The sequence below is a fragment of the Pseudochaenichthys georgianus genome, chromosome 7 (assembly GCF_902827115.2).
Source record: "Pseudochaenichthys georgianus chromosome 7, fPseGeo1.2, whole genome shotgun sequence".
Classification (NCBI taxonomy): domain Eukaryota; kingdom Metazoa; phylum Chordata; class Actinopteri; order Perciformes; family Channichthyidae; genus Pseudochaenichthys; species Pseudochaenichthys georgianus.
The window spans coordinates 16,838,951-16,865,099 of NC_047509.1; the positions used below are offsets into that span (position 1 = coordinate 16,838,951).

General features: G+C 40.7%; 2 protein-coding genes and 1 long non-coding RNA gene across 4 annotated transcripts; 1 reads left to right on the plus strand and 2 right to left on the minus strand.

Moving 5' to 3' along the window:
- The first annotated feature begins 2,137 nt into the window (after nucleotides 1–2,137).
- LOC117450108 (uncharacterized) lies at nucleotides 2,138–9,043 on the plus strand. Its single transcript, XR_004552542.2, has 3 exons — nucleotides 2,138–2,264; nucleotides 2,356–2,552; nucleotides 8,209–9,043. It is a non-coding gene; the product is annotated as an uncharacterized lncRNA (long non-coding RNA).
- Nucleotides 9,044–9,091: 48 nt separating this feature from the next.
- On the minus strand, nucleotides 9,092–10,563 carry LOC117450085 (adenosine receptor A1). Of its 2 annotated transcripts, none has more exons than XM_034088113.2 (3): nucleotides 10,035–10,563; nucleotides 9,484–9,947; nucleotides 9,092–9,369 (listed from the first exon to the last, which is right to left on the minus strand). In XM_034088113.2, exons 1-3 carry the CDS (start codon nucleotides 10,370–10,372, stop codon nucleotides 9,158–9,160), a joined length of 1,014 nt encoding a protein of 337 aa, XP_033944004.1. In that variant the 5' UTR covers nucleotides 10,373–10,563; the 3' UTR covers nucleotides 9,092–9,157. The 2 variants fall into 2 exon arrangements, with proteins under 2 accessions (XP_033944004.1, XP_033944002.1); XM_034088111.2 differs by having other exon boundaries at nucleotides 9,480–9,947.
- A 934-nt stretch (nucleotides 10,564–11,497) lies between these two features.
- LOC117450093 (transcription factor Spi-B-like) lies at nucleotides 11,498–15,070 on the minus strand. The gene is made up of 6 exons (XM_034088126.2): nucleotides 14,223–15,070; nucleotides 14,017–14,051; nucleotides 13,074–13,281; nucleotides 12,877–12,989; nucleotides 12,391–12,547; nucleotides 11,498–12,110 (listed from the first exon to the last, which is right to left on the minus strand). The coding sequence occupies exons 2-6, from the start codon at nucleotides 14,035–14,037 to the stop codon at nucleotides 11,803–11,805; spliced, it is 807 nt and encodes a 268-aa protein (XP_033944017.1). The 5' UTR covers nucleotides 14,038–14,051; nucleotides 14,223–15,070; the 3' UTR covers nucleotides 11,498–11,802.
- Nucleotides 15,071–26,149: the final 11,079 nt, after the last annotated feature.

The window sequence follows — 26,149 nt, forward strand, 5'->3', positions numbered from 1 at the left end:
GCAGTTTCAAATGTTCTCGTGTGCATGTGTAAATCTGTCTGTACACACGTAACTGAGCTGCTGTTATTGATACAAGGAGAGATAAGAGAGTGAGTGTGTCCCTGTGTGAACTGGGTGTGAGCAGAAAAACACACTCTTATCAGACTCAGCTGTCACACTCAGTTAAAGACATATTAACATTCACAGCCATTTGAAACCATGGTTGATGTCCTGGGTCATGATTAACTTGTACTTTACATGAAATATGCTGTGAAATGCTTCACTGTTGCCTATTATAAATACTGAAGGAATTTCACAATCCTCTCTCACTGAATTAAATAGAAATGGTCTGCTGCCACCACTGTACGGTACTGTCTAGCTGTGTGACTATATTTGTCCTCCCCTCCTTCTCTCTCTTGCACAGGGACAGGAGAGTCAAGAGCTGGACGTTTGCCAAAAGAGGCCGGCCCACCATGCAGCTGAAACTTCTACAAGCCAAGCAGGAAGAGACGCAGGGAGCAATCGAAGAAGAAAAGGAGGAAAAGAAAAAGTGAGAGAGACATCTGAGCTCCTTTCTTTCCTTCTCCCTGTCTCTCCCCTCTCTGTGTCTGTCTGTCTGTCTCTCTTTTTTTTAATTCCTTGTTAAAGTCATACTGTATTTGCCCGCCTTCTTTGGCAGGGGGTAAGTGCAGGATGGGACGGGAGGGGAGGAGGAGGCGGGGGGGGGAGACTTTGGGTTCAGAGAGTTCAGCTGAGGAGAGAAATAAATGCATAAACAACAAAGGAGACGTGACGTCAGGTTGAGGGGCTGTCCAACCTGCTGGCTGAATCTGAGCCTCCATAGAAGAACCGGATTGTTCGCACCACATGTGTGTGTGCGCCCGTGTACAGTATGAATGTGTGTGTGTCCATTGTCCTATCTTCGAGAAAAGACTCATGCAGAGTTAAAGCAGAGAAGCTGGACTATTGTGGTCTGTTTTGTCTCTGCGGTGAGTGTTTGAGGACTGGGAGAGCCCTCCAAAAATTTCTGTGTGTGTGTCAGTTTGAGGACTAAATAACACATTTCTAACTCAGGTATTAGAGCAGCTGCCACAAGGAAGGAACTGTTTCAAGTACGAGACAGAAAACAAGCTGTTCATCAAGTGGCTGATGTAAGTTTTGGAAGAAAGGGTTAGTTTGCAATTTAAAAAGTATTCCTCTTTTATTACACTCTACATTTTCAAAATGACATCAGCTCAGAGTTGAGCTCTGATTGGTTGGCTCGGCTCGGGATAACCGCTCTAATGCCAGTGATTGGTTCCGAGCTGGGCTACGGAGACGGTCGGCCATTTATGAACAGATGGATTTACGTTTTCTCTCCTAATGATTGGGGTCATCTAGAGGCGACAGCTCACTGATCCAAGATCTGCATTGGTGTTCCACTGTCTTACTGGTGTGAAAAAGCAAAGGGAGACCTGGAAAGATGTCTCAACGGCTGTAGAAAAAAGTGACATTCTTTGAAATATCCACCCTCCTCGCTCATTGATTAATTTAGCTGGACTCCCTCAAACCCCTCCCAACAAGGACGGCAGATATAATCCCCCGATGGAGGGAGAGGACGACTTTGCGAAAGGATGGAGGGAGATTCAGAGAAAAGAAGGCAGAATAAAGACGTCGGCAACTCCTCTTTGAGGCAAGAGAACTTGACAATAAATATCAATGAGCCTTCAGTTTGAATCTCAAGTCAGCGTGGGATTATTTGATCTATTGATTGTAACAACATGGCAGAAGTCTTTCTTGCCATCTGTCTGAGGCTGCAGCATAGAGTAGAGTAAGTACAGTACAAGGTGAGAGGACCTTTTTGGATGTTGAATGCTTAAAATACAAATCCTCAGTGCTGCCAGCTGCTGTCCCGCTGTTTTGTGTCACCGCGTCTGCTCACGACAGTTTCTTCTCTTTCTTTTTGTTGTCTGTCTGTCTCACTCTCTTTCTCAACTCTTTTTCTGACTCCACCTCTTTCTGTTCCTCCTCTCTCTCTCTCTCTCTCTCTCTCTCTCTCTCTCTCTTGCTACAGCATGTCCCTCCCTTCCTCTTTCTGTCTCTACACCCCCCCCCCCCTCCCCTCTCTTTTCTCCCCTTCCCTCTTGGCAGCAGTGCCAAAGTGGGCAGTCGGACCGAGGCAAACACAGCACAGGGCAGAGCAGAGGGCGATCCAAAGGCTGGCGAATTGATTATGTGTGTGTTTGTGTTTTGTGTTCTCCGTCTGTGGGTTTTCTCCATTTTGGGCACACGAAACTGCAAGTAACGTGAGTGTATAGTGCGTCTGGTTTCTCTTTTTGCTGTGCTCAGTGTGTTAGAAACTGTGGCTTGTGTGCGGTTTCTGTGTTTGTGTTATAGGGCTATGTTAGAGCAGGCGTCCCTCTGTCACCCTGTGTACGGACAGACGCACTCACGCCAGTAGGAGGGGATTGTGGGAAGGGGGTGTAGCTCACAGAGGGTGTGCTCTACTCCTCTCTTTTCCCTTCTTCCCGCCATCACGGCCCTCTTCTCCTCCAGTCCTCCGGCCCAGCCCGGCGCTCACGTACAGGCTCCAGGTATTTTTCTTTTTTATCCTGCGACACCTCTTCCCATCTTTTTCACAGCCCTGTAATCTTCTCTTTCAGTCCTCTCACACTCTTCTCTGTCCTTCATCATGGTCTTCGTACTGTAAATGTGTCTATCGTCGTCCGTTGCCACGCTGTACTCCAATCGCCGCCATTTTGGCTCAATGGACATAACAGTAGGAACTTTTCTGGAGCTCAGAGGGACTCCTCGACTCCCTGCTGTCCATCTTCTTTCTCCTGCTTCCATTATGTCTTATTTCTCTGTCCCTGTCGCCCACTTCCTCTCCCCGGTCTGCTCGAGGTCAGCAGGCTCTGACAGGGAGGTAAACAGTGGTACTGTGGCTTTCTGTACCAAACAGGTGACTCTGTGTAGACTGGCAGGAGGAGGGAAAGGCCCTTGGTTACTTTCTGACCTCAGAAGGTCGACCGAGAGAGTTGTTGTTGGGTTCACGTCAGCACCAGACTATCTGCGGTCAAAGGACAAGTGGGACACTTGGAAGTCTCTTATCATCGCGAGCCGTTATGATAGCTCGTACAGAGGCAGTATTGACTTAGTTTCCCTTCACACGCTGCTTGAACTTTCGGCCACTGTTAAAATTCAAATATGTGGCAGTATTTTCACAGTTTGTTTGTTTGTGCTTGACTTTTATATTTCTGAAATCTCAAGGTGTGACAGTTGGTTAAAAGGTGGTAACTGCCTTGACCCACTGCGTCGGAGGTTACTGTGTACGAAGCTTTGCACTTCAGAGGAAACTGATGCAGATATGAAACCGAGAGGTGAAACCGACAGCTAAAAGGAAATGTTTACTGTTGTTGTTCTGCAGTAGATCATATAATTTAATCAGTGAAGCTGTTGATTTATTTTTATAGAAGAAAGCATAGAGTAGCATTTGTCAGATTGATATGTCGTACTCAGAAATCTTTGAATTTTAACCTGCATTTCTGACTTCAGTCTGAAGTTAGAGGCCTGTATACCCTGAAACAGGAACATAGTATCAATGTCTGTATGAGTCAAAACAGGATATCCAAATGAACGAAAAACCAATTTGATCTTTCAGGTACTCTAACTGGACTGCCTAATGTTAATACTTTATCTGGATCTAAATACGGTTCCATGTTAAGATGGCGCCTTCGTGCCACGTGTTTGTGAAACGGTGAATATGGGCAGACCCTTTCAACATGCCTTTCAACATGCCCCTCAAATTCATGGCTATTTTACTAATAATTCTCTGGCAACTGTGACTTGAAATCAGCATTGGCATTCGACAGCTAAATAATTAACAACAAAATTACCTTTCTTCATGTATATCGATATGACAGTGACGCGAGGAAAAGGTTAAGAAAGTAGAAGCTGTAGAGAAACAGTGAGAACAAGGGTTACAGAGACAGAAAGAGAGGTAGGAGTGAGAGAGCTCTTTCCCCGCCCCTCTCTTATCCTCAGATGAACTTACCGTGTTGCCTCATAATGTTTCTGAGTTTTTCTCCTAGAGGCAGTCAGGCTTACTTCCTGCATTCAGCCTCAGCATAGCTGATAGGTTGATATCTTGGCTGACCAGCTGCGGTTTGCAGCGAGGCAACAGGAAGTTTCTCTTCTCATGCAGGAAGCTGACGCTGCTTTGTCCTGACATAACCTGATTTCACTCTTGCACGCTAATCTTTGTATACGAGCACAAATATGCATGCACACCCTGTATGTGAGCGTTTGTTTGTATGGCCTGCTCTATGTTGCACTAGTGAAGGCTGTAACATGTGGGCGTGTAGCAACATGCCAGGCCAGGCATCTGAGCTTTCAGAAACATTTGAAACCATGGTAACCACACATCTCATCAGCACATCGGCAAACGCATAGACAAGTGGAGAAGAGGAGAGGGCATAGAGAGAGTAAATGAAGAGGAGGAGGTAAACCTTTGATCTACGTTATCTTCGTTCAGTGGTTTTGGAAACACATCTGGCCATCTGGGTAATTGCAGGCTATACTTTAGCTATTACACCCATGACTCGGATATTCCTCCTAATTTCTTTTATCAAATAATACCTCTCATTCTCTCAAATAATACCCTATTTATATACGTATTAAAATGCATTTTCTATAGTTACATACCAAATCTTGTAGATTTAGCAGTGTGTGCCCTGCCACCTTTTTTCATACTCATTTCAACGCAGCTCCACTTCTATGGTTGAAATGATTGTTGATAGTCAAAACAATGGCTGCCTTGTAGTCCTGTTTTATCTTAGGCATACTATCCTTTTATCAAACACGTTGCCTGACATGTTTACCTTGCTCTGATGCCTTTGAGCCTTGTGTGGAGCCCTTCACTTTGCATCACAGAGCAGTCGATGGCAAAGGACCGGAAGCCTTTTTTATTTAATCAGGCTTTAATAAATCAGGATCAGATACAATTATCTTCTTTCATGTGCACAGGTTAAGCAACTGTGCGGTGTCTTCCAGTGTGTGTAACTCCATGCATATGGCAGTGTATATCCGTATACATGTAAATACACGAGCATGAGCCTTATGTGTTTGCGCTTAGTTAATGAGGATATACAGAACATCAGAGTGGGCACCTTGCCAAGTGGGAAGACGCTCAGAGCTCCTGTCCTTCGTCCTTTAATGTAGGAAGCTGGCATTCCTCAGGGAGTGAGGAAGATGAAAAAGCATGTACAATAAAATCACCATATCGCTCCTCTGAGGATCAGCCCTCTCTTTCGTATCTGCCATATGCCTCGATACTATTTTTTTCTCCAGAGTAAGACTGGACACGAGTAAGACAAGACATCCATTTGCATCTTTTTAACTGTGGGAATTCTTAATTCTGCCGTTTATTGTGTGGCATACTTCCTCTGCCAACTCCAGCTCCCCCACTGCTCCTCCTCCTCTTTGCCCACCATCACCACCTCCTTCCTCCCTTATTGAAATTCTGCCTGGCACACAGACACTGCCCATTCTTGGCACAAAGCTCAGAGAGAGAGCGAGAAACACAGGAACCTGTACCAATCGTCTGGTGCCCCCTCCGTTGTGTCTGCCAAGCATTCATCCCATCACGCGGACCAAGGGACCAGGCAATCCAATAGGTATTTCCCTGCCTTTGCTTCCTGCTAAAATTTGCTCCAATTCTGAGGAGTTTTGTTGGCAACTGAGTCTGTTGTGTGTGTTTGGGGATTCGCTGATTAATTTGTGTGTTTACGTCGTTTGTATTGGGTGAGGAATGAATCCGCGAAACCTGCATCCTCCAACAGTGTCGGGAGGAAGCTACGGCCTATTGCTTCCACAATGCGATTTGATTCTCGCATGGGTTTGGATGTGCTATAGATGATGAAGTTGCAGTGTTTCTTTGTGTGTTTTGATAGAACAGCATGTTGATGTAAAAAGTCAGTAGAATAATCGTTTAGCAGGCATTTTTATTTTAACTAAGTAGATATTTTGATCTTTTTTATAGGTGTTCACTTTTGAATTTTCTCAAAAGCCCTTCATTTTATAGTTGTGTCAGTGTTATAAAAATGTACTCATTTAAAATCAATGTCTTGTGTTGAATGCCGGAATTAGATTTAGATAGGGGCTTGATAGATTTGTTGCTGTAGATCTGTTTATTATAGAAATTACATTTCCAGTGCTACAACTGACATGGGGTTTTAGAAAACCCAGAAGAAACATGTGTCACTGTTAACAAGAGATAGATCCTGAAACAGGAAATTGTATCCATAAAAACATATCCTGGTTGGTCACAGCAGAGCTACTTTATCAAAGGGCAGGAGAGGACATAACTTGCTAATATGAATTTACTACCATTTAGCTGTAATTCTGCTGTGACGGATGCACAGACAGACTGTCTGATAGGCAGATGAGATTAACTCAATAGGCCTCTTTTTTTATTTCCCCTGTCTTCCTTTTAAGATCCTCTGAGCTGAAGGCTCATTTATTTTGGAGCTGTTGACAGAGAAAATGATTTGCCGCACCAAGCCTTGTGTGCCCCTTTTATGTGCCATGGACAAAGTCCACCATCACAGACAGCGCCCAATAGAGATCACATTACTGACCGAGATTGGCCTCTGTGTTTGCTAGACAGTCGGGAGTTGTGCAGGAACCCAGAAGCACAACATTCCCTACTAGTGTTTAATGTGTATGTATTTTTCATTGGAGGACATGTTAAATCTTCATTAGTTTGACCAATTTCCCCCCAGTACACTGTGTCATTTCACTAATAGTCTGTCTTCCAAATACAGCTCCAGTTAAGGGACGTTTCCCGGCGACCGAACAGAGCTCGTAGATCTGTCACTGGCACGGTGGCAGAGTTGGGCATCATGCCAACACACCCCCACCCCCTTCTGTCTGTCTGGTCTTCTTTAATCAGACTAGCAGGGTCTACTGCATGCTAACTATAGGCTGGCCTGGACCATGTCTCAGGGGTTGTGGCTGTATGCTAATTTATGCAAGCAGTGTACCTCCTATTCCCTTCTCTGTCTATCTGAGGCCAAGGTCTGGCATTTTAGTCTGGCACTCGTTAACCCTTCAGTAGCTGCCATGTTAACTGGCTGGCCCATCCCAACCTTTATCCCATAAGAGTGGAGTATTTAGCTGTCTGACGGGGAGCCTAGTCTCAAATAGCGAGATTAATACAAGTTAAGAAATCAACTTGTTTAGTGCCAACTTTTTGATCGAAACGAGGGCGGATCTGTTAATCGCACCAGTGGCATATATGTACTCCTCCTCTGTGAACTTTCCCTCTGTCTGATAAGTGTTGTTACAGTTTTTCTCTTACTTTGTATCCGTGACTGTGAGCGCATCATTCGGTCTCTTGGCTTCGTCTCTGTGCTTGGCACAAGATTGATTCTCCATCACTGTCGATAGAACAGACACTTTTTCTTCATCGTGAGATAGCGTCCTCGGAAAAAAGCGGAAAGGTGGACCTTCTAGTGTTTTTAAGCAGAACTAAAATGGCCGATGAATGAGACGCCATTTTGTGTTTCCTTGTTGTGTTTTGGGGGGCAGAATCCCAGCCTTGTATTCAATCAGAGGCAGCTGGTGGAAGCCATATTTGCAGGCATCTGTGTGTGTACCACCGTCTGAGAAGCAGCAGCCAGCCTACACAGGGATAGCCCACTGAAATGAGCTCAGTTTTTGGCCAAAAACGGAAACGAATTCCTGGCACAGTGTCGAGCATTTCTTTTTTCTCTCTTTCGATCACATCCAAGTCTCAGGAAGCCAGTGAGTTGTTTGTTGGGCTTTTACACATTAGTGCTCTCACTTTCCGATGTCTGCTAACCGTTAAATAAGTTGTCTTTAATTTATTTTAATGGGAACAAATTCCTTTAGGACATTTAACACTGTATCAAAAAAAAGAAGCTGGGTTTAATGGTGAAAATGTGCCGATAAACATAATCATCTTTTGTTTAGATTCATAGACATTTCTCTAAAATCTTTTAAAGAATTGTTGTCATGAAGCAATTTTCAGACATAAGTTGTTTTATTAAATGAGTTCCAGGAACACAGAAATTAAACTGAAATACAATTAAGCTCTTTGAGTTGGGACAGTCTAAAATGTAACGTAAATATACACTCAAAAAGGCAGTTCCAGTTTTACCTGGCATGTATCTTACAGAGAATAATTAAGATAACCCCCCCTGTCTTTTTTTCTATGTACCATTGCAGGAAAATGACCTTTGAGGATCTTTGATGCGGAAGCAACGTGAATGCTGTCCTTGGGGCTGAGGTAGTAGATTGAATAGTTGTGGGGTTGTGTAACCTCTTTTTGAGATAACTATACAATCTACTGTCTTTCCCAAGGAGACAGCTGAGTCAGCTACTCACCGACTGTCATCTCCAGATGGGCAATCCCGCTTCCAATCAAAACTTGGAGTTGTCAACATATTGTGAAGCATTGTTATCTGTGTGCAGGTTAATTAGGTTTGATGTTCCCAAATACGACATGGACGTGTTTGATTCGGGCTCTTTCAGGGTGAGGTAGTAGGTTGTATAGTTTGGTGGGTGGGACTGCACCCTGCTCAGGTGATAACTATACAGTCTATTGCCTTCCCTGAGGAGTCACTGAACATGATTCCTCAACACACTCTCATTTTTGTATCGCATTTATTTGTAGATAACAGGAAGAAAGAGCAAGTTATATGAGCAGCACAAATGTACACATGAAATGATTGAGGCTGTAAAATGACTGATATATGTACATCTGTATAAAGTCTTACTTGACTAAAATGGGTTGTTCAATAATCAGTGAATGTGAAAGTGTTTGTCAACTACTATGATGGTGTGATAGTTTGTGTACAACAGCAGCTAGTGAGTGTGTTAGTCTACAGCATCCTCTAGTGGAAACTAATGAGATAGCTTTGATACAAATAAAGTCAGCAGACAAGGAGCAGGCACTGATTGTAATGGCAAGTAAGAGAATGCATTTTTTTCAAACAAACAAACACACTCTGGCTGCCAGTAGTTTCCCAGTTGTTTATGTGTAATAAAGTCTCAAATATTTGTTGGATTGAGTGATTTTCAGATGTTTTGTGTGAGTGGGCAATAAAACCTTATGAAAAACTATAATGAACTCCAAACTGAAACATAAGGGACTTAAAAAGCATGTAGTCCTTTGTTAGGGTGTGCTTTTCCCTCCTGATCCACATGTCTCTATGTGATTGGCTCGGCTGCCTTTTATTGATTGGCAAACTTGCTTGTCCCCATGGCAACAGTTCAGCCTCACAATGAAGCGTCTCCATATTTGACTGTAGGCCTGTTGGATTTTTGGGATGCGACAAGCGTAGACCACAGGGTTGACTGCTGAGTTGGCATGAGACAGGAGAATACCTGTAAAATGGATTTGCTATTATCAGATTTCACTGCGACTGTGGTGTGATCAATTATTGTGATATTTGAAAAGAATATCTACTTCAAACTGTAAGTACTAGAAAAGATACCTGCCTGTATAGAGTGTCCCCCGTGTCACAGCTTGTGGACCCTGAAACAGCAGCAGGCAGTTCATCAGGTGCAGAGGAATCCAGCAGCCGGCAAACAAAATGAGAACCAGAGCCAGGGAGCAGGCAAGCCTCTTCTCCCTCAGCAGGGAGGCCTGGGCCTGGGGACAGCTTTCCTTTAGACGGCCCTGCAGGCTCCGGAAGATTTGAGTGTAGAGGAGGGTCATGACCAGCAGGGGGGCCATGACACATCCCAGGAAGTTGAAGTAAACCATAAAGGGGAGGGAAATAACTGAGAGGAAGGTGCAGGGTGGAGAGATGGAGGAAGAGGAGGATGTGTTGGTGAAATCTGATGTTAGAGAGGAGTAGTTACGCCAGCCAAACAGAGGGGTGAACCCAAGTATGCAGGAAAGAGTCCAGCACACAGAAACAGCCATCCATGTACGCCTTTGTGTGGCCAGGGCTTTGTATCTGAGGGATAAAACAGAAAGAAAGGTTGTTTCTACAAATCAAGCAGCAAGTATAAAGCTCCTTAGCTGTAAATCAGTTAGACCTTACCTGAGGGGAATGTGTAATCGGAGGTATCGGTCCACAGAGATAGCGAGCAGTGACAGCACAGAGGCCTGAGTAAGCACGAGCACAACACAGCTGAGAAGTAGGCAGAGGTCAGGGGTCACACTCACCCAGCCATCCAACAGGACAGCCAGGGGCACGGCCGCCACACCCACCAGGAAGTCAGCCACTGCCAGGGATATGAGGAAGCAGAAAGTGGGCTCTCGCAGGGAATCCCGGATGCCAATACACACCGCACACACCACCAACGCATTGCCAAGGAAACAGGAAATGGCAATCAGCACTTCTAGTACTGTGTAGGCCACCCAACTCCAGTCAGTCATCACGAAAGAAGAAAGTCAGAGAAGCTGAGAAGTTTGATAGAGCAGGTTTCCTTGAAGGCCGTGGAAAGTTATGTCCAACATAATCCTATGGTTGTCATTTTGAAAAACCTGTTCCTCCACGCTTTCAGCTCTCGGCTTCAAATGACCGGAAATGTAATGAACGGAGTATTTTTGTATTCAACAGGCAAGCGCTTTTCTGTGCACGCACAACAGGCGTGCACTCCGTAGAGACGCCATCTGTATTTCATCAGTTGGTAAAAAATGCTTTTCTCACACTGACAGTTGTGTCTCAATAGACTTAGAGGAGACACATTCTAAATGAGTCATGTCACATTCTTCACACAAAGGTTTGTTTCATATTTTCAGTGGTATTCAACTCTTAACTACATACAAATACTGATAATACAGGGTTTAAATACTTAAATAAGTAAAGCCAGATGTATTTAAAATATGAGATTTTGAAATATATTATACTATTTATGAGCAGCAATCAAATTCTGTAACTATTTGAACTATCCTATATGCTGTGGTTTAACTTGATCGATCATAGGGCATTACATTTTATAAGTTAGGTTTTTAGGTTTAAAATAAAAACAAAGATGTCAAACAAGTTTAGTGAAGTCAATTATGTAATGGTCCCCCGTGTCACATGTTTTTCAGCATGTATGAATGTGTCCCCGTCATTTGACTATGAAAATGTATTGTCTTTACTGTGGCAGCATAAAAGACAGTCTCCTCTCTGATGTGTTGAGTGTGTGTGTCCACTCTGTGTGTGTCCACTCTGTGTGTTACAGGACTGGTGGGTTATTGATTAACAGGCTGGCTGTTAGAGGCACTTTTTCAATGCATGCTTACTTTGCATACAATTTTGGTTAGTGTGGGTGTGTGTGTTTGCTTCAGTTAATAATCACATCTGTGTTTGCTTATCTGATATGAACTACATAGTACATCTTTGTTCACACAAATAGACAAGCAGACAGACAGACATACAGGCAGACAGACACATCAACAAAATCTAGAAACAAATTCTGTTTTCTGAAAATATTTTTCTTTTATTTGATTTAAAAAAAGGTATTTCGACACAAGTAAATCATGTTTTACAAAACCCAATTATGTAAATAATAAGAAGCGATTTTATTTGTTTAATATCTGCAATGCAGAATCACATAAAAACAGAAATGCAGACCTTTTAAAAAAAATTAAAAAAATTGTAATTCTACTTATGAAGTAGATATTATGTGATAACCTTTAAGATTTACATATGTTTTAATGCCAGTCATACATACATCTTCTGGCTTTTCAAATACTCAGTATTCATTTATTTCGACTTATAATTAGAAACAGAAAGGTTATTAGAAAGGATGATAACCGGAAGACCATCAGAACATCCTTTGCACTTATTCAATTTATATGCCTACTCATCATGCCTCCTACACTGAATGAGAGTCTCCTTGAAGGCCTCTCAGTGTCTTCTCATCGAAACGGTAGGTGAGCTTTCTCTTCACCTTTTTTATCTCGCCTGTGCGAGAGTAGTTCCTCAGGGCCCGCGCCATCTTCTGGTAGGTCATGGTCTTGCGATTGCCCTTCCTCTTGCCCCACAGCTGTGCCAGGCGCTCCTTGTTTTCAGAGGAGAACTGGAACGTGCCAGAGGAGGATTGAAGCCACCAGATGCAGCTCCGCATCGATGGAGTCTGGAGCATCTCAAATAGGAACTGGAACAACCGCTCCTTCCTCTTTCCTGCCAAGGAGGAAGGGGATGTAAATACCAATATGAGGTGACAATGACTCATATGTATATAAACCCAACACAACATAGGACCTCAAACTAAATACTTAGATGTTTTTTGAGTAGATATGTGGAAGTTTTGCTGCTCATCTGCACATGTTTTCAAAGATTAAAAGGCTTTATTGTCATATTGTCAGTCTTAAGTCCCATGGTCCTCGAACAAAGCAACTTACCCTAACATACTTAAGAAATACAAATAAATAGAAAACTTGCGATGTGTTTGTGTGTATACCTGAAAGTGGGGCAAGAGGCAGGAGGTCTCTTTCAATTCCTCCTCCCTTGTCAGACAATGGTGACGGGGAATCTTGGTACTCCTGGTACTGGGAGCCACTGGACAGCGAGTCTGAGTCAAAGTATCCAGGGGCCCCGTAGGAATACGGAATGTGGTCCTGAAGCAGACGCATATTAAACATATTAATAATTTACAAATGTAAAAATATATGTCGGCACAAACATATCATGTTGGCAAAAGCCAACTTTGTCAAACACAAGAAGTCTATGAAAATATTTGATCTCTGCGTTATACAGAATAACATACAATCAGAATTTAGGAACGATTTACGTTCTACTTAGAAAGTAGATACAACATTCTAATGCCAGAGTCTCTTAATCATGAAGCAAAGAGCCTCATGTGTCACGGTAATGTTTTGTTTTATCTAGCTATGATAAATGGTAATCAAGCTTAAATGTACTAAGAAAATAAGGTCCTTGAACTCACCCATTGGTTGTCATGGGGACTAGGCCAGGCTGGATGCAGAGCTTGCTCGTCATATTCCTCGTGAGGAGTGTGAGAGTGCCACTCATACGGATGCTTGCCTGACCAGCTGTTCACTACGGAGAAACAGTCAAAACATACAGTGAGAAGAAAATAAATATACAAGCACAAACTTAATCCAATAAACCTGCCACACTAACCTGTGATCCTGGTGCCCTGGTGGGGGTGTGCGTGTGGAGACACAGTGGCCGGAGGTGAAGCAGTAGTGTGCGCAGGATGGACCTCCATAGAGTGCTCCTGCAGGTACTCCTCGATGACCTCCAGGTCCACCTCAGGGCAGGAGGAGGGGGCCGCTGCGCTCCAAGCCCCCCGACCTGCGCTAAGCCTGATCTCAGTCACATAAGCCATCTGACAAACAAAGAGCAGGACACAGGTTTTCAGAAATATGATTTTGAGAGAGAGTTTGTTGCATGACGCTGATGGAGAGAAAACACTTTGCATGATGGGTGGCATTAATCTCGGGTCAGTCATAACCTGTGTTATTATCAGATCGAACACCTGCTGTGTCGTTATTCTTCATGAAACACCCATTGTTGTTTTGTTGTGGTGTACTTTTGCGCGTGAATAATTTTACTCTGAGATTCTGAAGATAAGGGATGCACTCATTCATCAACTTTTAATGAGCTGTGAATCTGTGAATGTTATTTTTTTTACATAATTTATAACAGAATATAACATATAAAAACATATATTTTGTCCATCTACCATAGACCTTCACTAATAATATGCAGCAGTGAACTGTCTATTTAACCTGAGCTGTGTGCGATGTTGGAATTGCGCCAGGTAACAACAGTGACAATTTGTATTTGAGTTTGACTGGTACATTTATGCAAGTGTTTGTGCTTTTATTAGCACAGGTAACATTCAGGTAACAGTGACGTGTGTTAGCTGTTTTCTTCAGAAATAACCTTTTACCCTCATCCAACACAATTAATTTACAGTAAACACAATTGTATTTTAGAGCAAACTGTTATTGAAACATCTTACTGTATACATATAAACACATTTCTGTCATTCGTGGTGTAAAAACAACCAAAAAAGGACATCATACACACTTCTTAAAATAAATGAAATATCACTCACCGTCTCCAGATCTGCCAACATACCTAAAGAATAACCTGGAAAGAAAGAACACACTTGTGAGACACCAGAATCAAAACTCAAAAAATGAAGTGAAAGCAGCTGTCACACATACTTCTCTAAATGATCTGATAGTCCGTCACATGACAGCAAAAGACAATAAGTAAGAGCCTGAATGAATAATGAAATGAACATGATAATATCTGTACCTTGTTCAGTCAAAGATGACAGCTCCTGTGTCTGGTAGAGTCAAAGTACTATCCTCAGGCAGGAGAGAGAGAGGGTGGAGACATTGGTATCTGAAAGCCTCACCTGAGTGATGCTCCACCTGAAATTGCACCTCTCTTATAGTCTTTGCACACTTTTGGCCAAGCCCCTTGGGAGTGGTTTACAAAATAAATGATTTTCTTCTCAGCAGATTGCATATAACAGCTACATATTTATTAACTGTTTTAAGCTTTCATGGAATCAAAACTTGTGGTATATTTGTGGTTTCTTATCATTTCATTCACAACATAGAAGATATTTATTGGAAAACTCAGCACACTAACTTAAATATTTGAATGACAATCCATTGTATTGAACATCTTTACCCGTATGGGTTATGGGTGATGATGAAACTGTTCTCAAAACAATGTTACTGAAATAACGCTAACTAACTCATTAGTTACTGAGCAAAAGTAGTGTAAGGTCACCTATTCTGTCGATATAATACCTTATGATACGTGATAGTTCGTAGTTAAAAAAGCTAACCACAATACTGCTACATTAAAATCAAACTGCACAATATGGCAACGTTATGCAATCCATGGTCAACAAGTGACGTGTGAGCCTTTTTGTTTCGTGTACAATTAAGACGTAGATTCCAGAACTCTACTGGCACTGGAACATGCGTCTTTCATCATAGGGTGTGTGTCTGAGGGATTTCCCCAAGCCTTTCTGAGTCTGAGACAAACACTGACTGTAAACTTGTTCAACTGATGGCCTCGAAGAGCCTGTAGCACAAGGAGAGGGATGTATAACCAGTCTATGTGTATAACAACCAACCCTTGTCCAGCGTTTTAAGTCAAATCAGAAGTTACAGAATCCAATCAGTGCCTCAATACTCAAAGCAAGAATGGTGAATTCATCATGAAATGAGGGTGTGATCTGGATTTCAATACTCGAGGCGAAGCGTTGTCAGAAGCTGCTTTTTCTTCACATGAGAGTGCCTATTATTGTCAGTTTACAGAGGTCCGTTTTTTTGTTCACTGGTTCTCTGTTTACTTTGTGTCAGTGTGAGTTTCCTCAAATAGTACAAAGACAATTCAATTCAGGTCAACTGCAACAGGAATGTCTGGGGCCATTTGTGAAAATGTGTTAACCTACTGATGGACTTCTGACCTGTTTAAGGTGTTACCTTGTGTTTCCCTGCAATGCATGCTGGGATGAAGCACGTACATGTTGACAGATATTCATTGAAATGAAAAGAAATGATACTTAACAACAATGAATGTTAAAAAAAAATGACTTTGACAGTTATGTATTGCCTGATAAGCAGTGTCATTATAAATCTAAATGAGGTGCTGCTAGCCTGTGACCTCATTGGACTGATGATATATGACACATGTAGCGGGAAAGGCATCGGGGTATTTACACCTTGTGCTTTATTCCTGAGCTATCAAATCAAAATGATAACTCAAACTGTGCTTACAGGAATAGCACTACTAACTTTACAACTTGTTTAAGTTGTGTAAAGATTCATCACAGTAAAACATTATCACAGGCCCACACACTGTACACCTAGAGTGCACAACATGTTATATGTCGAAGTGTATCAGAAATAACTTGGTACTTAACACGTTTATTGACCAAAATATACTTAAATGTTCTTCTTCTCTTTCTTTTTGGTTCTAGACTTTACCATACACATTGTGTATATGTACCTATGCATGCTTATGTGTAAAGCTCTTATTGAAACAGCAGCTGGGCCAACAGCGCCAGTGATTTCCCACCTGTGTGACAGGCTGACCACCTGCAGGCTTTGACCCTTTCTTTCTGTTTTAACTCATGCACGTACACACGCACACGCACACACACGCGCACACACACACGCACAAACTGCGATGCACTGTGAAATGTGACTGCTCTACTTGTATGCACATAGCACAGCTTTGTTTACTCTGTGCATGTTTGTGCAGGTATAAATAATCAGAACCTATGGCAGGCAAATATTTAGATTCTGGTTTGATTGAGAAATCTAATGATGAATTGATTATTTTACGCAAGTTGTTGTTTATAAGATTGTCCGGTGCGGCTGTGGTTTTTAAAGAGAAGTTAAAGGCAGGCGGGAAACCTGTTGAACAAGGTGGAGAAATAGTTTCCGTGAAATATGGAGAGCATTTCCGTACTTAAAGCTCATGATGTCATACAACCTTTTTTAACCCGCGGAATAGTGTTCAAAACTGATGAAAACATATCCATAAGTAACAAATCAAACCACAGAGTTGGGCATAATCTTGATGATGTGGTGAGACATAAGTAAGTGTATCTAATATTATCTTATATATTATACTGCAAAAGGTAAACATATAAATCAGTAGTTCTCTCTCATGTGTGCAAACATACATTATGTACTTAATTATAACCCATTACCAAAAACATTTTATTACCATTACAACGCCAGTACCAAAACCTAGTGGATAAATCAGACATGGCAGTATAGTAACATTAGTAGTTGAAAGAGCAGCAGTAGAAGGTAAAAGCTGTGAAATCATAAAGACACTTCTCAAGAACTTGATATAAAGACTTGATAAACGTGTTCGGAAAATCCCTGAGCGCTGAATGAAATAGGTGACGGTTAGGATTCCTGTAACTCAGCTGCACCTGGAGGACCCAGACAGATGATAAGGCCAGAGAGACATTTGACCCTCGCAGTGAAAAACACACAGTGAGGCAGGTGAAACCTAAGAAGTGTTTATTAGCCCATCCAGCTTTCACACCTGATATGGGTTTGCAGAATTGCTTTAAAAATGTTATCAACTGTGTTTTTTAAGAGCAGGTGGGGAAGTCGAAGCTAAAAATAAAGGTTTGCAGCGACTAATTAAATAAATAAAGCCACATAAAAACTACCACAGGTCTTTGGAGTGATAAAACAACTACTGAATTAAATATATTACTTTATTTCAGTATGTTTATTAATCTCTTGGCAGAAGTTTGCGACACCTGACTCTCTGCAGGAAATGCAGAAGTGACCACTGTAATTATTTGGCAATTACAGGCAATTTTTATTACATTTGCATATTTTCTTTGTCCTTCAGCAACTGTGGGTGAGTGAGATTTAATAGATGATCTTCATGAACTGTGCCTGAGTCACTTGAAATGTTTAACGGTCACAAAATGGCAGGTGAAAAAGAGAACGGACTTCTGAATGCTTATGCAAACACACACACAAACACATACAAACCTTGTTGACCATTAATGGCTTCAACATTTAATCTTATCAACACGGTCATCAGCGCCTGATGAGTAAGGGGCCATGTGTGTGTGTGTGTGTGTGTGTGTGTGTGTGTGTGTGTGTGTGTGTGTGTGTGTGTGTGTGTGTGTAGTGGGTTTACAGTTATAGCCAAACCCCATATATTAGTGAACATACGCAAATCACCTGTACATATGCAGGTTTCTGGGAATTCCCCCAATGCCTTGACAAAAAGGTTGGTGGCGTTGGGGCGTGTGCTTGTTTATGTGTGTGTAAAGTGATAAGTAAGAAAGCCACAAGCCCTAATGACAAACACGCATTAATAAAAAAAGCAGCAAACACATTTAATATTTTATCACATTACATTTTAGGACATTAATTCACGTGTAATTTGTACTGTTGCTAGGCCTGATGATGATTTTAATGAATGGTGAAGAACAACAGCTTTTTAAAAATCTGTTTGATGTTCACACCCTTGGGCAGGGCCCCAGTGGAGGCAGGTGAGGAGGCAGTTGGACATGGCGTGGCGTACTGTGTATTAGAGACGCTGGCAAGTATGCAAAACTTGAGGTTTTCACCTCCAGCTCGATATCGCTCTCCCACATTTGTGTCGCTTTTCTTTTCTGTATTTTCCATGTCTTTTTCTTCTTTGAATTAAATGCAATAACTAATATTTTTGGTTCCAAGTTGCATTTAAAATTGTATTACACCTAATACCTTAGTGTTTTGCAGTTTTGCAGTTAATGATGCTAATCACAATTTTTTTAATAAAACTGCAGTGTGCACATACTTGTAATTTACATATGGTTACCAGCAGTGCAGCGGTCAATTGGTCTTGGTTACGGGGGATATTATACATCCCTCTTAGGAGAATGCCGGAGATAAGGAATGGGATTGGGAACTGGTGGGACTGTGCATTCCCACGGAATGTTTGTGTCCTCCAGTAGGCAGTCCTACAATCTGTGGTCTCAATAAAAAGTCATAAACCACACATAGACGCACAGAGACCCACCATCCTTATCGCAATAACACAAACTGGAGTGCAAAGACTGTACATAAATCATCAGTTTTCACAGCGAGATAAGCAATGGACAAAGAGAGCTACAGCGAGAGGGGGACATTTTATCTGAGCTCTGAGGATGAAATATAACATCTTCATAACATTTTCTTGATCCTAAAGAACACAATAAAGGGCCTGAGTGTTTTTGATGAGCTATTTTGAAACCAGTCCCTGTTGCACAGAGGAAAGCCCACACACGCCACACTCAGGGAAGCCATGCATGTTTGTCTCTAAGCCCAGATTGAGCAGATCCCAGTGTATTCTCCTGCTGGGGGCCCACACCTCCACTCTACAGCTGTTGTCATGGAGGGAGGGGACATGAAAACAATAGCTGTCTTTTCTATCAGCCTCCCACATTTGAACTTGTTGCCTGCAAAAAAAAACCTCACTTGACATCTGTCTCAATATTTCAGAGGGTAATAGTACTTGATCATTGTGTTAGGTGTTTTTTAGCTTGTAATGTTTCTGCATAATGCATGAACTCTCTTCAATCGAGAGGTTTCAATAATAAAGGATGTACTAAAATTGTGTCTGATCCCACCCACATGCTCCACCCAGAATTCCAGCTCCTACCCTTTTGGTAGAAGATTCAGGGTTCCCAAGAGCAGGCAGAACCGCAATCATTCCTACCTATGTCCATTAAGCTTCTTAACATTCACATGTAATGAAATGTAGTCAAATGTACTTTTTTTAAATGTTGGCCATGAGGGGTAGTGCAATAGGTCGCCATTGTCAGTATGTACGTCTGTGTATTGTGTTTGTTCAAACGGTGTATGACTGATGATATGTGTATGTCTCTTAATGTCTACTATGTTTGTATATGTACATGTATGCAGAACTGCAAGACAGAGTCCAGAACAAATTTCCTTACGGAGACAATAAAGTATATCGTATCGTAAGTACTTTACATCATATATTATAATGTAAATTAAAAATACTTTATAGTGTCTCAGCCCCTTTTCTGAAGCTTTGTATAGCTGATTGGTTATCCTATTTCACACACCTCAATTATGTCTTATGATTGTACTTGTATTTTTTTAACTTGTGAATACATTAAATAATCAGTGTTGTTATTACGGAACAACCTGATTTACTTTCTGCGACCCTGTACTGCAGTGAATGATAATGTAACATAAATAAATAACAGGTTTGCTGTTGGGTTAACTACCGTTATGTATCGACATCCTTGATAAAGAAACTGGCGTAGAATAAAAAATGGATAAACAGATGTTCAATTAAATTAAATCACATTTGACAATAAACAACATTTTGTATATTCAGCAAAGTATTGACTTGACTAACCCTACTTCCTGTGGGGAAAAAAGCTTTAAGCAAAGAGCACCAATCTAAACTATTATTCTACAATTTATAATAATCCTTTTAACTGTGGCACCTGCAGCAAAATAACTTTGCTACCAAAAAGTTACAATTCCTTTATAAGGACATTAAGACTAAGTCTCTCAAGTCAATTCAACTCAACTCCTGTAACTCGAGTCAAGTTGAGATGCAATTAGTTCATTATTTTGTCAACTTTGTCTAACATCCACATTTCTGCTGTATGATGGTGATAAGAGGAAAATAAACATAAAAGTAAATCTCATCAGAAAGGGACAAATACGATGTTATTTGATAACATCGATCCATGGGAACTACATCCAGTTGGGTTTTTTCTGTGTGATTTTTGCACCTTTAGGAGTGTCCGACAGTGACAGGGCAGCTGTGTCTGGGTTGTATCAGCATGCACGTACTTTATGGTTAACCTGCTCTAGAAAGAGTTTGCAATATTATGGCGAGGGAAAGGCTTCCTCTTTCGTGAGAAGACCAGCGTCATTGTCTGGGCAGATATCGGATATTTATGACTTCTGCTTTGCTCAAATCTTAAAAGGTCAGAGTGTGGTCAGCAGAATGAATGACAGTGCAGTTCGTGCTAAGTTTGAGTTCTTGTGGTGTGAGTATTTATGCTGAAAGTGCAGTGACAGATGTGTAGCCTTAAGAGATTAAGGGGCAGGGGAGGAGAAACACAAGGACAACAGGTGAACACAATCGGGTAATCAGGGAGGGAAACAGACAGAAAGCAGACAGGCAGGAAACGGGGGTGAACACTTTACACAATAAAACCCAAAGACAAGAAAAACACCAACACAGACAAAACTACAAACGTGACATAACATGAGAATCGTGATAGAATCGTGACAGATTAGGATAAAACCCATCATTTCATTACACTATGTAAGCTGATAGGCTTACATGGTAAAGTAGAATTTTGAAGGGGTTCTCTGGCTGCACAATAAACCTTATAATTATGTCTATGATACTTCCATGGAAAGACCCTGCTTACACTGCACAGTAAAATGCCTCTTCAGCAAAAAGAGATCCAGCCCTTTGGCAATGTAATTCTGACGAGAGAGAAACCACAATTCAACACTGAATAAAGGAAAAAAAGAGAAAAGGCTAAATCCTTGACAATAGAGTGGTGCAGGGATGACATATTTACCCGGAAATAAGCTGCGCATGGGTTCTCTCGACAAAAAAGCAATGGACTCTCCATAGGATTTTGGAAAATAGCTCAAAATAAGATCTGTGGAAAACAAACCTGTTTGATAAATGCGCGTTTTGTTCAGCCGGATAATCTCCACATGTCTACCCTACTTTTATAATTTTCTAAATCATAAATGTAATCGGCAGAAGCTAAATGCTAACATTATGCTATAAACGAACTACAGCCGAGTACAGCATGGTCGCACAACTTCAACGTCACGCCAATTTAAGATCGATATTCAAAAATACAGATTCAAAATTGTACAAGTTGAAGCGTTTGTTTTAACAGTTTGCAAGAGGCAGGTACACTCTAAAAACAAATGCCTTGGCTCAACAAAGAAAATCAACGCAACAGTTTGCATCGATGTTTATTGAGTTAAGACAACTTCTAATGAAATTGTCTTAAACCAACAAAGTTATTTGAGTTAGGGGAGAAGGCTTTTCCTCTACAATCAGAGGTGTTTTTAATTACCACTTAATAAACGCATAAACACAAGTTTTGAAGTTGATTACTCAAAAATTAAGTTGCTCCAACTAGTTTTACCGTATGATTTAAAAGGAATTTTAAGTTGTATGTACTTAATTACCATCATTGTGAACACACGTTTTTAAGTTGACAACCATTTATAAATTAAGTTGCTCCAAATATATTGTATTCAATAGTTTTTTTTCTTAGCTTTTTCATGTTTTTGCCTTTAAAGAAAGAAATTAATTGATTCCACAACAAAAATATTAGGCAATTCACTTTTTATTTTGAGCTGCAGTTGTTTATTTCAACACATGATGTTTCAATCAGGAGATAATTCATTTAGTTTGAACATTTATTGACACATGCCATATGATAAGGTGCATGAACACCTGAAATCACAGCTGACTGCAGGAGAGAGGAGAACCATGTTATAGTTTGGCTGCAGCACGTTGATTGGCTGCTGGAGAATGAGGTGAAATGTAATAGGTTAAAGAGAACGCCTGTGATGAGCTGATTATATGCAGCTGCAGAGTGAATGTATGTACACCCAGTCTTCCTGAAAGAACTTGCGCTTCATTTAAATCTTGAAAAAAAGATAAATAACACAAATTAAAATGTCCCCACAAATAATAAATAAACACATTAGCCATATTACCATGGGACATGGGGACACAGCAAATAAATGCTGCCATCACAACGAAGTTAGAGGCCTTTGCAGATTTAAAACCAGTGCCAAATATGTAAAATCTGTAAAGTTTTTGTAAAACTACAGAAACAAACTCTCAATGGCCACCAATATGCAGATCACACACATCCATTTTACAAAAGATGTAACAAAGACGTTTACACTGCCGACATTCATTATTTCAAACAGTATGAACACATTTAACGCAGATTGCTTGCTCATTCATTTGTTTGCCTCGACCACGATGGTTGCCATCGAATGGTCAGATCCTGGGTGGACCGGTCACTGATGAAGGCGATATTCATGTCCTTTTGAAGCACATTAAATAATAGGTTAGCGCATAAGAGATAATGAATTAGGTAATTGCATACTTTTTAAACTGTCACTCTTAGCTAATTCAGAGCCATTATTACCAGCTGCTAAAGCAACGCTGGTATTGTTTTCCCCTATTGAGTCTGCATGTGTGTGTCGTCATGGCAATGTGGTCCTGAAGACACACAGAGGTGCTTTTGAGTACTTTGCCTAGTGTTTCAATGCATGTGGACAGATTTTGTCAATCACAACCGTGCAAGTTGTACCTTCTCATCTTTTTTGCAGGTTCCATACAATATGTGAACTGGTTAAGTGAAGAGCAGAAGCCACTTTTCAAATGTTACACAATCCTTTTCCCATGCCATTGCTGTCAACACCTATCCATGCTGAACGTTGCTAATATATTAGTGATTGGGGTGTGGCCAAAAGTGCAATATGCTTCAAAATGTAACTGACAGAGAGCAGTGCTTTTGTCCTGTGCCCATGGATTTTCTTTTATTTCAAGATTTTTAATTGCGTCGCCAAACTCCTTGAAAAGGTCCTCTTCCTTTTCTCCAAGGTACACGACAAGGCAGCGGATGGCTATAGTTCTCTGCGTACTTCAATTGTATTGTGCTATTTTTGAAAAAGGAAAAAAAGAGAAATTGCCTAAATTAATATATTCTGAATGGGAGACTGCCAACAACTTGCATTTCAATGACAACTCTAAATAACGATCCGACCTCAAGAAGCATGTCCTTGATCCTTGATCTGCTTCACCGAGATTCATTTTGAATAAAAAGCGATATCACAATAGTAACCAAAGTAATTTTACTCTCACAGTAGCCTCTACTTTGTATCCTCTCACAGAACTATTAACAGTTCAAAGGCTGCTAATTTTGGTCAAACAGCAATTTGCCTATACAGTGCAACTACAAGGCTATACTGTATTTGAATGACAAAAGATGACACTCACCTTAAAATGTCCTTTGTATATTTCTATTTGTCTTAACTGTCGGAACAAGTCCAGGCATGTTAAGTGGGAGTGGACTTGAAATCCTTAACTCAAGGTGTAGAACAATTAAGTTATCAAGCCAATTGCATTACTTACTACGACTTGAATTTAGTTTCGAGTCAATTAACGCAGAAATCAGGGTTCAAAATACACACAATATTAAGTTGATGTAATTACCAACATTATTACGTCAACAAAACTTATAAATTAACGTTTGCAACTTAAAATGTTTATCTAAATCAATTAACTCACATTTTTATCTTGCAACCATACATTTAATTAAGTGGAGGTGAAAGGTCGCCTGAATTCGTTTTTAGAGTGTACTTGCTTTCAAGCAGAACAGGGCAAACAAACTTAATGGGAGTGTTTACGTGTTCGGCGTAATGACGTACAACGTCCTCGACAACTTCTGTAGTCCATTTCAGCCACTTTAATTTAATTTCAAACCTTTATTTAACCAGGTAGGTCTCTTTTTCAAGGGAGACCTGCAGCAAGTAGGTTACACATGAAACATAAAACAATAAAGGACATCATACATCATATTTACAGGGCACATTTACATACCTATCGACATTTACAAGTACCAACACTTGTTAACAACCATCGTTTTTCAGACACGAAAACTCTTCAAAAATCACCAGTGGCGTCACTTCTGATGTATTTAATGTCGTAGAACAAAACGTGATCCGTCTCTTAAATTTGTGTTAACCACAGACCTTATTTCCAGCTATTTTCCCAAATCCTATGGAGAAATCCCATTGGCTCTGAGACCAGGGAACCGGTAGTGGTAAAATGCTAACTCACTTCCGGGTTTTAGGACGCGTCACTGCACATAAATAGGCCTCGTGTTTTAAGCAGTTCAGAGAAGTGGTGAATGCAAAGGAGACACCATTACAAAAGTAATGATTCGAACATCAGACAAGCATTACCTAACTATGAACACCAAAACATTTGTGTTTTAACACTTTAGACTGTCTTGGTTAAATTGTCCCAGTAATTCATTCAATAACACGACCCTAAAACTGAAGCAGCTGAAAATAAATTAAGATTTTTTTTTAGTTTTTTTTACTTGGGACTTAGACTTTTCTTACAAATTACAATAGAATATACTAAATATATCAGATTATTTCAGATTAATTAGACCTCATCTCAGGACTGTGTCACGGCGTGTACAGACTGCGCTGGACAAACATCTCCCTCAGACAAATTACAACTAATTGTGCATGCAGCGTTTGGTTTATTTACATGTTTGGCAGGTTTGGCCACCCACATTCAACCCTGAGAGCCATGTTTGGCTTTCAGAAATGTAGATCAATGATAAATAAAAAGGTACTTACAGTTAAAACTAGCAAATGTATTGTACAGTACTTAACAAAATAAGCCCTTTTTCTATAGCAAAATGTGTGATTCTTCACTGGAAAAATATAATACATATTAAAAAACTTTTATATTTGTATTATTTTAGAGTTTTGTAGTTTATACACTTGACTATATATGTTTTAAACATTCCGGTTCATGGAGCAGCTGCTATTCAAAGTGTACAATTTGATTGTGAATTCAATGGTATATTTATTTGCAAATATTCATTCAAACACTTATCAGCAGATTCTGCCATTGTATATCTAAGAGACATGAAGCATTGTTTATAAAGATTTATGCACACATGCTTGGAGCTGGTTGTTTAGCTCCGGACCTGCTGCACAGATTCTGCTCTTTCTTTCGGCTGAAGATGGCGCCATATTATCAGCTAATCGGAAGGAAACTCTGGAGCCAATCGAGAGCAGTTCACACAATCTAATGGTATGATTTAATGAGATTATTGTAATCATGCATTCAGTGGTGATACATTTAATTCTTCCTGGGTGCCTAATTTCTGTTTTCATAGCTGTAATCTTTCAACTGCTGCTATGTAAGTTTCAGATGACTTGAATTCTCTGAGACTAGTGTGAAACCTACAATAATAAGGCTCCTCTCTTCATCTCACTACATTGTGTTGAGTCTCCTGCTAGTCCTATCTAGGTTCTGCATGAATGGGACTCTATGGAGACAGTCCAATACTTCCAGTCACTGTTAACATTCCACATCAGTCTCCCTCCAGACTGATACCATCAAGCAGAACTGGGTAAGACGGCCCACACATCCATCATTCACCAAGGCATGCACAAGTGCACAAAAACACACACTGACACAGACATGAACTAACACACAATGAAGCATGATTAGGGAGTCTTCGCCACAGTGACCATTGCGTTATATCAAAGTCAATTTACTTTTTATAGGTCATATTTACAGGTAACACTCACAGACAAACACACGTACCTACAAACCATCTCACATTGCAGCGCCACTGGCCTCGCTCAGAATAGCATCAAACCGAGGGGCGCATCTCTCTCTTCAGCAATGTACAGGTGCAGACCTGTCGGCTTTAGTCAGTCCATTTCACCATATTAACCCTCGTATATCACTCTCACAGCAGAGAAGAAAAAGCAGGGTGGATATCAAAATACAATAAAGAATTGTCTTATGACAGAGATATATTATTATGAGGGAAAGTGTTTGTTTATATTGCATTTAATTGTATCAACCCTTTTAAGATATTTTTGCAGGGGTTTTTTGTATTTATT